The sequence below is a fragment of the Antennarius striatus genome, chromosome 3 (assembly GCF_040054535.1).
Source record: "Antennarius striatus isolate MH-2024 chromosome 3, ASM4005453v1, whole genome shotgun sequence".
In the NCBI taxonomy this organism is placed as follows: domain Eukaryota; kingdom Metazoa; phylum Chordata; class Actinopteri; order Lophiiformes; family Antennariidae; genus Antennarius; species Antennarius striatus.
This window is the reverse complement of record NC_090778.1, coordinates 7,899,233-7,916,066: the sequence shown is the minus strand read 5'-3', so window position 1 is coordinate 7,916,066 and position 16,834 is coordinate 7,899,233. Positions and strand designations below refer to the sequence as shown.

General features: G+C 40.1%; 2 protein-coding genes across 2 annotated transcripts in view; one reads left to right on the top strand and one right to left on the bottom strand.

Annotated features, from left to right (window-relative positions):
* The window catches only part of snx2 (sorting nexin 2), a 29,573-nt gene extending 28,205 nt beyond the window's left edge, over nucleotides 1-1,368 (bottom strand). The window contains exon 1 of the mRNA XM_068309924.1: nucleotides 763-1,368. Within this exon, the coding sequence (XP_068166025.1) occupies nucleotides 763-819 (57 nt within the window). The 5' untranslated portion in view covers nucleotides 820-1,368. The remainder of the gene's footprint in view (nucleotides 1-762) is intronic.
* rnf214 (ring finger protein 214) lies at nucleotides 378-10,483 on the top strand. The gene is made up of 6 exons (XM_068309922.1): nucleotides 378-701; nucleotides 4,174-4,403; nucleotides 4,507-4,640; nucleotides 7,165-7,393; nucleotides 7,570-7,779; nucleotides 8,898-10,483. Exons 1-6 carry the CDS (start codon nucleotides 590-592, stop codon nucleotides 9,753-9,755), a joined length of 1,773 nt encoding a protein of 590 aa, XP_068166023.1. The 5' UTR covers nucleotides 378-589; the 3' UTR covers nucleotides 9,756-10,483.
* The last annotated feature ends 6,351 nt before the right edge of the window (nucleotides 10,484-16,834 follow it).

Sequence of the window (16,834 nt, the reverse complement as noted above, 5' to 3'; positions counted from 1 at the left end):
TTTGCTTTTACAGAAAAAAATAAAGAATTGTGACACTCGAGAATTTTGACTTTGATCTCAGGCTTTAATCTACAAATTCATGTGGCCCTTCCATAGGTTATTGCTTCCGGAAACTTTATTCACATAAATTATGGTGGGGGTTTTTTCCATGAAGCAATTCAGTTGTCTCCATCTAGGCCGTATTAATTAATAATTATCTGTCAATGCAAGATTTTTTTTTAAATCCGAATTTTACTTTTGATAATTATGACAATGATATTATTTTGCTGACGATAAATTTATATTTGTTACCGACTATTTTCCGATCGATTAAATAAAAAGTACAGTACAGTTCTAAATACATCTGTAGATGTTATTCGAGTCGTTCCAGTCGGACAATTTTCGGTGACGCACCATCACTTCCGTACAGTTAGCGAACTGCGTGTTTACTGAATTCTGGAGTTAAAACTGTTATTTTAGGTGACGGGCAATTAAGCGTTGTGATTTCTAGAGGTTTTTTTTTTCAATTCATTGCGAAGCCAGGCTCTGATTTGGTCAAAAAATCACAGCTCCAGTGGTTTAACTTTTTCTTATTTGTAGTTCTGTTAGCATGGACGCTAGCTGGGAGACCATTAGCATGGCCTCAGAGGGAGAGGATAAAATCCAGCATTTAACACAGGACGATGACCTGGAGCTACAGTTAGCAGCCATGACGGTGGAAGGTAACTTTATCAAGGCAACATTTGATGACATTCGATTCACTGCCGTAAATGTCGTACTTACAAGAGAACAGTGATCTGTTGTATAGGACTGGGTGTTGGTATCCCTCAATAGATTCATACTTAAAGCACCGATGAGACTGTGGAGTTCAAGTGAGTGATGGCGTCCTTCGGGTTGGCAAGTGGGCGCCCTCTTTCACTGATGTTTCGCTGATTGGCCCACGACACCTCCAGAGGGTTCAGCAGTGAGTCCCAGCGTCCCAGGTTCACTCCCTAGACGCCATCAGCTCACTTGAAGGCCCAGGTTGGATCCTTTCTCTTTATCCACAGCCACTGGCTCCCCTTCTCAGCAGCCGGAGAGAGGTCCTTGACTGCCTGTCTGTGGGCCTTCCCTCGTACTCCCATCTCTCTGAGTAACCTGGATATTGAGGTGGCTACGAACCCTCTGCAGCCACTTCCACTGGGCGTATTTTATTTGGTTGACTGTACCTTAACAGTCAACCAAATAATTTATGTGAGCTAATGGACTGTCTGCCAAATGCCCATAATTTACCCATTCAATATTGGATCTGACATCTTCACATTCCCCCAGAGCTCAACCCCTAAGAAGGTGTGAGGATCTCCCTGCTTCACTGACATTGAGACGAGTGGAATCTATACATCCACTCCCCTTTGTAGTCAGACTTCCCCTCATCACCAATGGAACTGCCTTGCTGTGCGGCGACAGCGCTATCCACTGTGCTACTGTGCCGCCACCAGGGCAGTATCACAAAATGTAATAGGGTTGTTTAGGTGGATTTGATTTTACTTTACGCATCGGTGGTTAACATCAGATTCAGGAATGTAAAATTGACCCTTTAAAGACCAGCACAGTGTTTTAACTTCATCTGATTTGTAAATTTGTGTTCTTTTGAGGGATGCTAGCAATAGCATTAAATAATTCTGTGTTCGTCATTAATAGTTATAGTTGGGCCAATAAGTATTGGGCAACCTAAAAAATTTCCAAGTTCACCCATTTAAAAAGATAAGAAATTTTCATAATAGGTACACATTGTGTAATTTTTAAGCAATTTATTTGTGAAAATGGGTGGCCAGTAAGTATTGAGCAGCCAGCAAAATTTACTTGGTTGGCAATGACAGACGTCTGTAGTTCCTAACCAGATCTACACACACTTTAGTTGGTATTTTGGCCCACTCCTCTGCCCAGATCTTCTTTAGAAGTGTGGTGTTTGAGAGCTGTCGCTTAGCAACACACAGTTTTAACTCCCTCCACAGGTTTTCGATTGGGTTGAGGTCTGGAGACTAGGCCACTCCAGAACCTTGACATGCTTTTTATGGAGCCACTCCTTGGTTTTCCTGGCTGTGTGCTTTGGATCGTTATCATGCTGGAAGACCCAGCCACGTTTCATCTTCATTTCTCTGACCGAGGGAAGGAGGTTTTTACCCAAAATGTCACAATACATGGCCCCATTCATCTTGCCATTGATAGAGACCAGTCTTCCTGTCCCTTTCGCATAAAAGCATCCCCAAAGCATGATGTTTCCACCCCCATGCTTCACAGTAGGAATGATGTTCTTGGAATGCAACTCAGCATTCTTCTTCCTCCAAACACGGCGAGCGGTGTTTAAACCAACAAGTTCAATTTTTGTCTCATCTGATCACATCACATTCTCCAAATCCGCTTCTGGATCGTCCAGATGGTCTTTAGTAAATTTCAGATGGGCCTTTACATGTTTTTTGTTTGGTAGGGGAACCTTTCGGGCAATACAGGATTTCACCTCATGATAACTTAGTGTGTTACTTAGTGTCATCTTTGTGACGGTGGTCCCAGCTGTCTCCAAAGCATTGACCAGTTCCCACCGTGTAGTTCTGGGCTGATTACTCACTGTACTGTGGATCATTCAAAGCCCATGAGGTGAGATCTTGCATAGAGCTCTACTCCTAGGGAGGTTGTCAATGATGTGATACTTGTTCCATTTTCTAATAATGTTTCCAACCGTTGATCTTTTTTCACAAAGTTATTTACCAATTGCAGTTTGACTCATCCCAGATTTGTGCAGTTGTAGAATTTTATCTCTGGTGTCTTTGGGAAGCTGTCTGGTCTTGGTCATGGTGAAGTGGAGTCTGATAGTTTGAAGGTGTGTGCAGGTGTTTTTTATGCATCTAATCAGTTCAAATAGGTGCCATTCATACTTTTAACAAGTGGGGGCTTCAAGAACTTCTTAAAGAGGAAGTGACTGGTCTGTGAGGGACAGAAGAGTTTTTTGTATTCAAGCTGCCCAATATTTATTGGCCACCCATTTTCACAAATTGTGTAAAAATCATACAATGTGATTTCCTGGATTTCTTTTTTAACATTTGATTTGTACCTATGTTGAAAATTAAAAACCTCTCTCAGAGTTCATTTAGCTCAAGAAAGTAGTGCATCCCTGGGATGCCCTTCAACAAAGATTTGTGCATCCCCAACATGGCATTTATGCATCCCAAAAGTACCCAATATACAGTAAAAAGATTGGGTTTTGCCAATAGTACAATAAAAAAACCAAACAAAATGTTAATTTAAACGATTTTATTAATAATGATGTCATAACCGCTTAAGTAAAAAGAGAAAAAAGTAAAATATTTTTATCAACATGTTATATCCTGATAGTCATTCAAAATAACAGTTTAAGAAATAAAGAAAGATGTAATGCAGTTTTTTCAGTTTTGCTTTTCACTCGATAGTTTTCTTTGCCTTTAATTCATATATTCTCTCGTGGCCAAGCTGACAGGGCCTTCTCACACATTTTTTCTAAACTGCATTGCGTCTCGAGTGCTGACATTTAGCCATGCTTCACCTATGGAAAAATTTGCATCCATTACGGTACAAATGCTCGGACTTTTGCTGGTTTGTGCTTAGCTTCTTCTGCATCTTAATCCGTACTGTCCACAGTAACATCTTTCTCTTTCTTTTCATTAACTTTTGGTTGTTTTTTATTCAGGAAAGTACTCATTGTCACTTTGGGTTTTCTCCAACTTTTGCCTCTTTTTCGGAGACATGGTTATAATGTGAGACTAACTCGTCACTCTCTCACTGCAGAGTGCAAATTGAGCAGACGTTGTGTTGCCGCTTGGTCGATTTTATTTATTCATTCATTGTCACAACCGCGACATCCGCTGTTGCGGGGAGCTGTCGTCTATCCTAGCTGACTGAGGGCGTGAGGCGGTGGAAACTCCGGGGGCGACCCCTGGGCACCGCAGAGCCACACAGAGACACACAGAGACACAGACAAACATGCACACACTCCTACTATCAATTTGGATCGGCCAATTAACCTGAAACATGTTTTTGAAGGTAGGAGGAAGCCGGAGAACCCAAGCAGACACGGAGAGAACATGCAAACTTCTCACAGACTCCAATTTCCTTCGAGAGGGGAGGACGTTAAAAGTGCTCACTTGTTTCCCTGATTGGTCCCTTCCTTTGTTCCTTTACTAGACCTGCTGCAGAAGGTTCAGGCTGTACAGACGGACAGCATGACAAACACGTTGGGCGTCAACACAGACCCCAACTGGGAAAGTCAGGTGGCGGCCATGTGTGAGTACACCTCCAACCTGACAGAGCGGTACAACGGTCTGATGAAGAAGCACGACGAAGATGAGGTGGCACATGAGAAACTCAAAAAGCAACTGGAGAAGAAGAAGGAAGATGCCTTCTGCAAGCACCAGGTTACACACACATCCACATACATGTGGTTTTTGACCACTTGAGTAGATGGGATCTGAAGCAGAGCACTAACAGGTGTGTAATGTACTGTCCAACTGGTTTCAGGCTCTTCTGGACAAAGTGGAGTCTGTTAGAGTTAAACTGCAGCTGAACAACTCTAAAGGTACCAAAAAGAACTTCTTAGCCAAGAAACAAGAAATGACATCAGAGAAGAACAAAGCAGAGGAGGAGAGGAACAGGTGCATAAAGGAGAATAGAGTCTGAATGAATGAAAAGACAAGGGAAAAAGGTTTTTCACTCATAAATTTTGAAATTAGGAATAGAGTGAAGCATTAACATCAGTACACACACACACCTGTTCTTTTATTTCATGAACAAAGTACACTGTTCCTATATTATTTAGCCATCCTGACAAGTTCTTTTCACTGTTTTTCTGGAATGGATTAAAATGATTTTAGTTATTTTAAATGAGGAAAATGTGTTTTTTTATGACTTAAAGTTTGACTTAAGGCTTGACTTAAGGGCTCAGTCACAGAATGAATTAAACTTGTATCTGAAGGTACTACTGTATTATGAATAGAATATGTATTGAATGGTTACATAACATTAATTTCTGGATTACCTGTAAGTCTCAGTAATTTACTTCTGAGCACAGATATTAATAATTCTCTTCGATGATCAGATAAAGTAGTATACACGCTCATCCCCAGCAGATGGACCAGCAAAAATATTTTTGAGCCTTTCTCTAGGGAATGCTGCAAAGTCAGACTCGCTTGTTGCACTTGTTGTCCCGGGTATGAAAGAGTTTCATACCCGGGACATCAACTTTTACCCCTCAGATCTGGATTACAGTATTTTCCGCACTATAAGGCGCACTGGACTATAAGGCGCACCCTCAATAATTTGTTTGTTTTATAATTTATTTCATTTATAAGGCGCACCGGATTGTAAGGCGCACATAATAAAAAATAAAATGTATTTGATAAACTGCAGCAGCTGTAGTTGCGCAATCCATCCACTAGATAGAGCCGCGCTGCTCAGGCAGTCATGATTGCATTCATGACTTCCTGACTTCCTTTGAATGGCCCCTATTGTTAATGTCAACAAGCCATTCTGAGCCTCATCAAGGAAACTTGATCACTTGATCACTTTGCCATTTTAGAAAGAAGTCAACACGCATATTAAAAAACCTGACATTAAAAACTGGTTAAATTCATTACGAGTGCAGTCAGTGCGAACAGAGCGGATTATTTCCTGATCTGAAGTTCGAAGCGGATGACGTTTGCCTTCGTTTATTAATTAAATATTGTTTCGATCAATCGGGAGTCCAGTCGGAGGTGAGGTGCAGCTATTTAGTGCTGTGTGTCCTAAACAATTTTGTTAAGTAGTTTTTAATGTCAGGCTGCTAATTTACTGGCAAATATGACGCTGTTTTACTCCCAGAACTGACTTTAACGTCGGTGTCTCACCTCCGTGAATCTCACAGCACGTCGCTGCAGACAGAATACACAAGCCTGAATGCGCCCCTCCGCCGCCCGTCCAGAGCTATCAACTACATTTGTAAATCAGTTGCAGGACACCCGTTGACACGTTTGTCTAGCTGTGACTCTGCTCTTGAAATTTCAGAAAAGGCTGGAAGTTCAGCTTTGAGGGTCTTTCATTCACCTTTATGCCAGTTTCTCCGTGTGTTTCCACAGACTAATAGAATGGACCGTCACTAGATTCCAGATGACAGCACAATGGCATTTTTAAGACAAATTAAGTTTAAAGTGGGTTATTTCCGATGCCAAATAGTTAGGAAATACTGAGATCAATCAGTCAGTCAAAGTTTATTAATAGAATTGTTCAAAGTTCCTTATGTTTTGCTACGTAATCACCGGGGCTCCTACAGTCTGCTCTACCGTCTGAGAGCAGCTCAGGCAGAGCCTCGGTGACGCCCCTTGACTACCGTTGTTAGGGGGCGCAGGCCCAAGTGCCTTGTGAGGGGTTCCTCTGGTGGCGGAGTGCGGCATGACTGGCGGCCAGACCAGGCTTTTTTTCAGCGATCATGTTTTTAACCAATACTAATATGAATATTAATTCATATATAAGACGCACCAGATTATAAGGCGCAGTAGGGGTTTATGAGAACATTTTAGGCTTTTAGGTGTGCCTTATTTTGCGGAAAATATGGTAGATCTCTGCCCTTAGACATTATTTAACAGAGATGACTGAGATCCTCCACAGATAATTCATCAGTAGCTTTTAGAAGGCACATTTAAATTCCATACTTACATAATTTTCAGTGATTTCTTTCTTTTTCTCTATTTTTATCCATTTTTATACTTTATACAAGAATATCAAACAATAAATTTTCATTGATTTCGTATCTCAATGAAATGTTCCTTGATAAAACAGTTGCCAGTGCTGATTAACTGTGATTAATCAGTACACAAATCAGTACACATCACCATTCCTTAACAATTCTGACCTGATGTGAGTAAATTCCTTTTGGTTTAGGCTTTGAGTTCCGAGTGTTTAATAAAAGTCTAACTTGAGGGAAATTGTTACATACAAACAAAATGTAGAAAAATGTAATCCTAAAGATTCAATTGACTGTCCTTTTTTTTTTTTTTTTATCTTGACCAATAGTTATAAAGATATGTCTACTGACAAAGAAAAAAGGATACCGGAAGTTTAAGAAAGTGCAAGTAAATTTTCTGTTGTTGTACTTTCGTTAAAAAGTAATAAATATAAAGCTGAGACTTCACTCCTAACCTCCAGGCTAACCAAGGAGCTGGAAGAGAATGAGAGGAAGCTAATGGCTCTCACGGTGGAGCAGAACGAGGAGCAGCGGGCCTGGCAGGAGGAGCTGGACGAGCTGAGACAGCAGATGGAGCGAGTGAGGAAGGAGGCGAAGGACGCTGAGCTGCAGGCCCTGCAAGATGAGATTGCTGCTGTGGAAAAGCAGAGAGACGTAGCCATGGATCGCATTGAAACCTGGCTAAAAGAGGTACAGCCATCTCAATGTTAAAATCAAGAGTCAATGCTTTGATCCAATATTCACTAGTGCCAAAAAATAGTTTTTGTTTACTAAAAATTTCCAGTAATGTGATATAAAACAATTGAATCAAACGAGAAAATCAGGCATGAAGCCTCCCGGCCACTCTGACGCTAATCTTGTTCCAGGTGGGACAGTACCTGAACGCCCTCCGGACGGAGTTTCCTCAGCATTACCTTCAGGAGAGACAGAAGTGGGAGAAGAAAGAGGGTTTGGTCCGGAGGAACCAGGCTGATCTTCTCAGCCGTTTCCAGGAGGTTCTGCAACAGCTTCAGCTGGGTCGCGAGTTAGAGTCCCTCCCCAGGATCAATGTGCCTTCTTTGCCACAGGTCTCAATGGTAAGACCCCTCCCCTCCCACCACTGGGAATACAGTAATCCCTTGCTTGTTCGCACTTCAAGATACACAACTTCACTACATTGCGGATTTTTAGTAGGTAGTCGTGTGAAACCGTACGCGCATGCTATTGGCTGACAGCGTCTGTGTGTGCTGTCAGCCACACACTGATACTGTCCCTGCAACTTTTCTTTAATGCAGAAGTGCTTTAAACAGTCTATAAGAGTGTGGGAAAAAGGTAATACAGATAGAAGATGGTTTAATATCATTATGGTGACGGTTCATAAACGTTTAAATTACCGTAAATAGTAAAATAAATAGCTCATCGCTATATCGCAGGATTTTGTTTTTCACGGGTGGTCCCGTAACACATTAACTGTGAGAAATGAGGGATTACTGTATATCTGGAAAGAAAAATGCCATATAGTCAAAGGATGTATGCGAACATACTGAAGATTGCCTGTTCTGTTTATTGTAGTTATTAACGGAATACTGTTTTAATATTTTTACTCACATTGGTGTATATGTTGAAGATGAGACTATTCAGGTCTCAGATTATTTATGTAGTGGTAGACACTTTTATTTCTTCGTCTTTTATAGCAGCAAAATCAAGAGCAGGGACTCACTAGAGAACATTAGAAGGCTGGATACTGATCAGTTTATTGGGCTGTTTTTATGGAAATGTGCAAGTATTCATTAATGATTTTTTTATTTATAAGCATAGTTGTGCCATCGTGTCGTGTCTTCTTCGTCTGTGATTTTAATGGCATGGATGGAGGATTGGCTCCCCCAGCTTTCTATAGTCATGCCCCTAAACTCATATTTTTTTACAGTTTGCAGCTGGAATTTTGTGACAGATTCAGACAAAAGGCTAATTACTGCCATGTGTTTTCCGAACAGTTTTAAGATATTTGATTCAAAGATTAAGAATGGAGATCAAGAAAAAATCTTTTCATTTGAGTAGCTGGAACAAAGGAATGTTTGTTTTAAAAATGACCTGAAGAATTTCTCATTTCTTATTATCACAGCTTTGTAGTGCAGGAGGTTTTTGAAAGAATTCCAGATGATTTTATATTCTTTAACTTTGATTCACCTTTTGAGAATCTTGTTTTTTTCCACAGGCTGACCTGATATTCAATCGGGTGATTCAGTCACTGCCCCCCCCTTCATTCATGTCACCTCCTCATCCAAACCCAATGAATCGAAACCTCCCACCACAAAGACACCCAAACTTCTACCAAAACCAGCAGCAGCCCCCTCACCATCCCCAGCTTTATCAATGCTACCACCATGCACCACCTAACCTGCATTTCCAACCACCCTTCCAAACCCAGCACCAAGTCCAACTTCGCCTCCCACCCCAGCACCCACCACAACATCAGCCCCAGCCACACATGAGAGCTTCGCTGACGGTGACTCCCCTAGCCAGCCTCTCCCCTTCCCCTCCTTTTCAGCCAATCCACCCTGTTGCTCCATCCACGCCTCCTCCTGCCACTGCCCCTACCACCACCAACCCCACTGCTGCCACTGGCAAACTCGACAAGTTCCTTGATAAGCTCGGGACTCGATTCCCACAGTGCTCCAGGGCCCAGCTGACGATGCTGCTGCAGCAGGTGAAGAGCTCCCGTGGTATGTTGGCTGGCATGCTAATGGAGGAGGTCATCGAGCAGGTGGGATTAAAGCTGGCAGAGAACCAAGCGTCTGCCCTGAGGCCCATCAGCCGGCCCACGCCAGCACCCACAGACCTCATCCACAGACTGACTCCACCTCTACAGAAAGCAGCGGCAGGTGGTGGTGGTCAGGCTGTCGGGCCCCGCAAACTCTGTCTGATGTGCCAGAACCATGTGGATCCAGAGAGCCACCACCCATTGAGCTGCTCACACATCATCCACAAAGACTGCATCAAGATGTGGCTGCAGTCCAGCAAGAACAACTCCTGTCCCTTCTGCATGTCCAGAAACGACTCTGTTCAGAACTGAATGTCTGTGTTCTCTACAGATGTGGATTCAGACAGTTCCCACGCTCTTATTGACTACGTTGTACAATAAAGATGAAGGCATTTAAAGTATCTGTTTAATTACTTTGTAGGAAATGAAAACATGTCTGCTAAATGCTAATTTTAGCAGCATGACATGCTATTTGGGGCTCATTATTATTATTATTATTATTATTATCTGTTGGTTATCTGTTAAAGCGTTTTCAAATGTCTGCTGATGTGATTAAGCGCTTTACAAATATAGTTTGATTCATTGATGATTAATAATGACTATAACCAGATTAAATGAAAACAAGGAGTTATCACATGTAAGCCAACATGTCCAAAGTTTTTCAAATCAATCCACCGGACTTTTAGAAAGTCCCTTGAAGATGTTTCACCTCCAATCCAAGATCTTGGATATTTGCCGTGAACAGCTGGGAAATTGAATAATTTTAGAATATTTATTAGTATTTTGGCGATTAGGTGAATATGTAATGAATTTGACCAAAGGAAATGCTCATAGCACTTTAAAAATTCATTGCAGAATGTTAGAGTTGTAGGTGTTGTTTTCAGCTCTGAAGTTTTTAAACAAAAGATCAGGAATCTCCATAGCTAGAAATCAATAAGAATGCGAAAATAAATTAAGATGGAACCGGCTTGAGCGGTAAAGGTAGATGACTGAAATGCTTGGGTAATTTTATTAAAGGAAACAGTAAATACATTTTTAAAAAATTTCAAGTTTTGTTTATTAAATGTCTCTTATATTAAGTCAATTTTTTAAATCAATTTAACTAAATTTCTTATAAATTTCTGAAAAGATCTCCCTATCACTGATAAAATGTTAATTTTACTCCCCAAAAATGTTGATTGTTAAGATAAAATAAAAATTGTTGCTATCATTTATATTCACATAAGGAATCCATGCATGGAATCCAGTGGATACCCGCAGCAGGTAGACTCTAAAATGGATTCCATCCATTGTCAACATACAGAGAGGAAAATATCTCACCATCTGTGATGAGAAAGGTAAAGCTGGGGTATCTTTTCGACACTGTAAAAGTAAAGTCCATCAAGGCCTGGTTTCTGAGGAAGTCATGGATCATTCTAGAGTTGCTGTCATCTCTTGTGAATTTGTTTGGAAACCTCTGCAGAGGTTAGAGGATGTTTGCAGCAGATAATCCATTAATGTTACATAATTCGAGCGAATATTCCTCAGGAACGCCATCTGTTTGGGTTTGCATCATGTTTGCAGGACATCTTTGAGTCTCTACAAAGCGTGAGGGTGACAGTAAGGGATTGAATCAAAAAAAGAGTATTGTGTTATATTTGTGTTGTAACAACTAACAACATATTATGTTCAACATGTGTTGAACATAATATACAAGTCTTGTGAGTTCAATTTTGCCTCCAACTCTACAATCAGATGGAAAAACCATCCCATAAATGTTCTGTGAAACGACCTATTGCTTTTTAAAGAATCCTTTCCAAGTCAAAAACATACAGACTCACATCCTCTCTCCCCGAGGACTTCCCAGTCAGCTTTAATGGGAGTGCTGGGTGGTCGATGGGTGAGGTTAAAGGAGCCGTCGCTTCCCAATAAATATCACATCACACAGCACAGCGTGTTGAAAATATGTCTGTCCACAGTCCTGTTTGTGGAGCTGCTGTGAAATAATGACAATGTGTGTATTTGTGGATTTCTTCCTGTTTACTGCCTGAATGTCCATCTTTCCTCTAACAAACTCTCCCTCTCTCCCTCACAGTTAAAGGTTAGTCTCTCTGCCAGCTCTGACCGATTTTACAGGCAGCAGTGCCAATAAAAGCTGCTCACCTCCCAGTAAAGCTGCAGTAATGAATGGAGAACGCGGGAGGAAATAAAGACAAAACGCTGCTGGGAGTGCAGAGGTTGAACAAGGAGGCTGAAGCAGGATCCAGGCCTGGAACAGGAGGGGGATTCCCCCTCCCCCCCAGTTGCCAGGTTTAGGGCATGTAGGGTTGCATTAGGCTGTTTGGCTCAATTGTGAGACATGACGGCCAGTCACCGATGAACTGAAGCAGAAATGTGACCTCTGGTCTCAGGTTTGGCAGGACAAGTACCATTTAGTCAGCGATAAAAGCATCAGTTCATTGTTCCAGTGAATTCAATCTCATCTGAAATAATGAGACTGAAATGATAAAATGCTTTTACAGACTCCTCGATCCTGATAGAGGAAAATCTTCAAATTGGCTCTTGCTACTTAGTACACAGCAGCAGTATCTACTGTACTAATCATTTCTTGGCTTCTAAGTGCATGAGGTTGATTATCTCAGGCAGGGAAAAAGAAAACCAATAAATTGAAGAATTTTTTTTGAAGCTCTTAGATAGGATCAGGACACAGTCTAGCTTAGCATAATGTCTGAAAGTATGAGGAAACAACTGTCTGAGTCCATACAGTTCTTAAGGAGAGAATAATGGCCCTCTTGGTTTTATCTGGCCATAAAACAGGCATGCAAAGATTAATTGCTTACATGGACAGTTACATGGATTTGCTTCACACTCGACTAAATTCACTGGTTGCTGAGATTTTATTTATTGTACTGTATAGTACAAGTAGGTAGGGTATTGTAAAGGAACAATCCATTAGATGTTAGTGGTGATCTGGTTCATCATCTGGACCAGGATGACCTTAACTTAACCTTTGCAGTATTTTGACAAACAGGAGATTTTTTTGCTTTTAAATTCATCAATAATGCTGACAATTCTTGGACAACAATGACAGAGTGATCCACCAATCATAGTCTGATCTGGTTCTGAGTAAATTTTCAGATCTGCTAATGCAGAATTTTTAAAGACACCAGACTGGTGCATTAATTCAGATCTGCCACTTACAAGATAAATTACATTATAAATACATTATACATATTATGAGGTGATACATACAGTTGGAAATATAATGCAAAAACATTTTCATTTGTCATTGCGTTGAAATATTTTTTTAGTGACTTATTTTGGTTAAACAAACCTTTTACACCTACATAAGAACAATAAGAAGTACACTGTAATGATCCACGTAGGGAAATTATTATGTTTTAAGTCTGTTAGTAATTGTGCATATGAATGTTTTTATATAGGCCCATGAAACAACCAAGCACAGACACAATGGGCCTGTCGGCATGCATTAAACACAGGGAGGCCAAGTGATGGGCAGCTCCATCTTTGGAGTGCCCCGAAAGAGCAGCTTGTGGAGGGGACGGTGCCTTGCTCAAGGGTACCTCAGCAGTGCTCCTCCCACTGCCAGCTCACTCTCCAAGAGTGAATGGTCGGGAGCAGGGATCGAACTGCCAATCTTGGATCATTGGACAAGCCGCTCTGCCAACTGCGCTACTGCCGCTCCCACGTTGACTGACTGACTGTAGTCAGTGAAAAAGTGAATGAACTGCTAATAAACTCCCCCAAATTCCTTCCTACTCTGGTCTCTATCATTTTCTTTAAGTGATATTATGTGCCGCAGCTTGTTCTTGCACCTGAATGGGTTTCTGTTAAAGATGGTCTGCAATAACTTAAAACTACTTTTATCTCGCCTGCAGTCAGTGTGCTGTGTTTTTAGAGGCTGAGGGGAGTGTCTCCAGAGGTCGGGTTATTAGTGATGGTCTGCTGTGTCTCCATGTCAGCATGATTTACAGACCACCAGACAAACAAGCATCATTACGGCAGCCTGTAAATGCTGGCCTGACTAACTGCTCCCAAAGTGGTATGGGGACCCTGAGAGGCCACCAAATGACCCCTCAGAGAAATGACAGCACTTTATTTGACTATTATTTCATTCAGAAGATAAAAGACTGAGTCAGAATGAGCGATCTGAGGGTTAAGTCTCTGCTCTCGTCTTCTCACAAAGTAATAATGGACAAAGTCCTCCTTACTCCCAAAATTTTATGTTATAGAGATTCGTGCTGTAGGACACTGGAGGTGAGATCAGGTACATACATGGTCACTGTAAAAGAATAAAACTATTAGCACCTTTAGTATCCAAATGCAACAAGTAAAACATCTCTGTGTTAGCATTATTATGGTGTCTTTCCAATATAAATACTGTATAATGAATTTCTATTCTCAAAAATGTGTTTTTTTTCCTCAACCTTTATCCTGTAGAAAATCTGCGTCATTATTTCCCCCTTTTAAGATCAAATGTCTTTCCAATGAGCATTTTAATATTTTCTGAAAAACCTAAAAGTTTCAGATTCAATTCTAGGTTCAATTTATCATTTTTAAAAATTTGTCAGATGCTTGCACTTTATTTCAGTCTAAAAAGTACATTTAGAACAGCTCCTTCATCTCTGTCAATCAAAAATACTTTTAATTAAATGAAAACGAAATACAATATGGTACCATACTAGAGATTTATAACTACAGATGATGCTTTCTTTGAGTTTAAATCAAATATAAGAAACACTACAACTCTGGTTTACTCAGTTGAACTGTCTGGGTTCAGTTTCTGCTGATGTGCAAATACAGATATGTAAACAAGTTGTTGTTCTTTCAGGTCTGTGAGGAGAGAAAAGTAGCCGTTTATTAAAGGACTTTTGCTGAAAACCTCCAGCCACAACTTTTAGAGAATTAGGAGGGAAAAAAATCAATCATCTCTTTTAGTTTAACACTTGTGTACATCTGACATTTTCCAGAACATCATAAACAAGCAGCCTTGCCTCCAGGTCACAAACTGCTTCTGCACTCAGAGGGAAACTGAGCCCACTGTCAATTACAGAGGCAAATTAAAATAAGTTTACTGCAGGTTATTCATGATATGTGTTCTGGACGTCGGTCCTCAGGGGACAAACAGGCTGATGGCCAAACAAACACTTTAACAAGGTGCCGCTTCTGTTTTCATGCTCTGAATCAACAAAATCGACTGCGTGACAGAGGAGCTAAATGCCAAAGAGCAAAACTGCTGCTGCTGCTGCTGTTGGTGGTGATGCTGATGCTGCTGATGGTGCTGATGGTGATGCTGAAGTCTGCCAGTTCCAGCAGCAAGACGTTAAAAACTGCAATGTTGCCCCCTTCTGACTCATCAGGGGAACTATAAACTGCAACAAAGATCTCAGCTTAACAAACACACACAACATAATACTGAATATTTATTTTCCACATATTCAAGTTAAAGTTGGGAAAAGTAAAGTAAAAAGGAAAATGTGTGAAAATATCAGAACACACGTAAACATCAACTTGTGTTTTGAAGTTTGATTCTAATTTTTAGTTACATTTGCTCATTGTTAAAGACAGATTAAATTGTAATTTATTTCAGATTCAAATTTCAGATACATATGATTACATTATGAATTAACATGCTTCATTAAGCTTCATTCAAACTCGGATATTTTTCTCTAAACCAATGACAGAAAAAATATTTTCTAAAAGGTATTGTTGAAAAAAAAAACTGTGAAAAGATTTGTATGGGTGATATAAATAATGAAATTCAGATCAAACTACAAATCAATGTGCCAGGAAAGTGTTCTTTGATGAAGCTGAGCGATGCTCTGGAGAAGAGTCATCGACATGTTTCACTTTGTTCTGCACATTACTGTTCATGTGCTCCTAACATAAGAGACAGAAACTATAATTACATGAATATGTAGAGGAATAAACACTGATCAGAAAACCTTCAAATGAAAAAAAAAACTCTCTTTGAGTTCACAGAGCTTCATCACTTCTAAGAACTGGCATAATCCAAGTCCAATAGATGGAGGTTTTCATCTTTCACTTATTTTTTGTCTGGAGTATTGATATTTCCTGTTCACCTGACAATGGTATGGCAGATTTGTAAATACTGTGCTCATAATATGAAAATTTATCTCACTAATAGGGTGACCTGTCAAACTATAACTGGGCAAAACATACAGTAGATAATAGATCAAATCACAAATACAGTTAAACCTGTAATCCAGTGGGAACTTTCTTTTCACAATTATCAGTTGAACTGATCTTTGAAGCAGAATACAGACTATAAAAGTTGATAAAATATGATAAAATAATGCAGACTGTGATCTAAGTATGATAATATGATTATAACCCTAACCTAACTAAATACAGACACAAAACATTTTCTGATCCGATTGAAAGTTTGCTTTTTTTTATTCATCTTTTAAAACTAAGAATTTTGCTGTGTGTGAATACACCTGTTTTGTGTCTAATGCACATTACAAGGTGTTGGTACCGTTTTCTTTGAGTAGGGTACCTTCTTTTTCCTTATTATTGTACGCTGAAGTTAATGACAGCCCAACTTGAAGGAGGTGAGACAAGAATTCAACTTTATTCTCTAAGATTTATCTTCAATGGTCCAAATCAGTCGGCAGTTTAAATTCACTCATTGATGTCTTGCCTGGTCAGAGAAAAAGGAAGGACCAAGATCTAATAGCAGCTTAACTTTGTTTACTACTGGTTAGCATCATTATTATTATAAAATTGTCAAATAAATGTGTTTAAATAAAATATGAAATAAAGTGGTGAATTAATAGTGTAAAGTAGCATGAATGCTAAAGTACCATCTAGAGTAGACAGAAAATGACTAATAACACATATGTACTTACTTTCTACCACGGAGCAGGTGTTCCATCTGTTGATTCCAGATGGAGCTGAAGAACACTCAAACTAGTTAACCCTTCAACCTGAAATTACACAACCCTTCTCTGTGTCAACATGTGGTTTATGTGGATTTTGCAGCCACAGTTTTTCAAACTGCCTGTCAGGGATGGATGATATCAAAAAATGTCGTGGTTCTAGTTAAGTTATGGTTCTATCTCAGTTAAGGTCAATGCAGAACTGTCACTCAAAAACTCATGTCTGCCTGTATTCTTGCTTTGTCTTGTGAGTTTCATCTAGATGTTTTTCTTTGCTGCCTGTGTCTGTACCAGATTTCCTCATGCTGACACAGATGTCCATCCATTAAGCTGCATTAAAGAAGGGTCCTGTCCAGACGCATAAAGATAATTTTCTTGGAGGAGACATTTGACAAATTTTCAAAATGATTGTCAAAATCAGGATGGTTCTAAACTCAAGGACCCATGTGCATCACCGGAGGGGAAATGCTCCTCTTCCATGTCACCGGC

What these genes read in the sequence shown, in the direction of transcription:
- rnf214 (XM_068309922.1), top strand. Translation starts at nt 590, where the DNA reads ATGGACGCTAGCTGGGAGACCATTAGCATGGCCTCAGAGGGAGAGGAT. An exon ending in AGCAGCCATGACGGTGGAAG is followed by an intron (nt 702 to 4,173) that starts GTAACTTTATCA and finishes TTCCTTTACTAG; the next exon opens with ACCTGCTGCAGAAGGTTCAG. An exon ending in CTTTGCCACAGGTCTCAATG is followed by an intron (nt 7,780 to 8,897) that starts GTAAGACCCCTC and finishes TTTTTTCCACAG; the next exon opens with GCTGACCTGATATTCAATCG.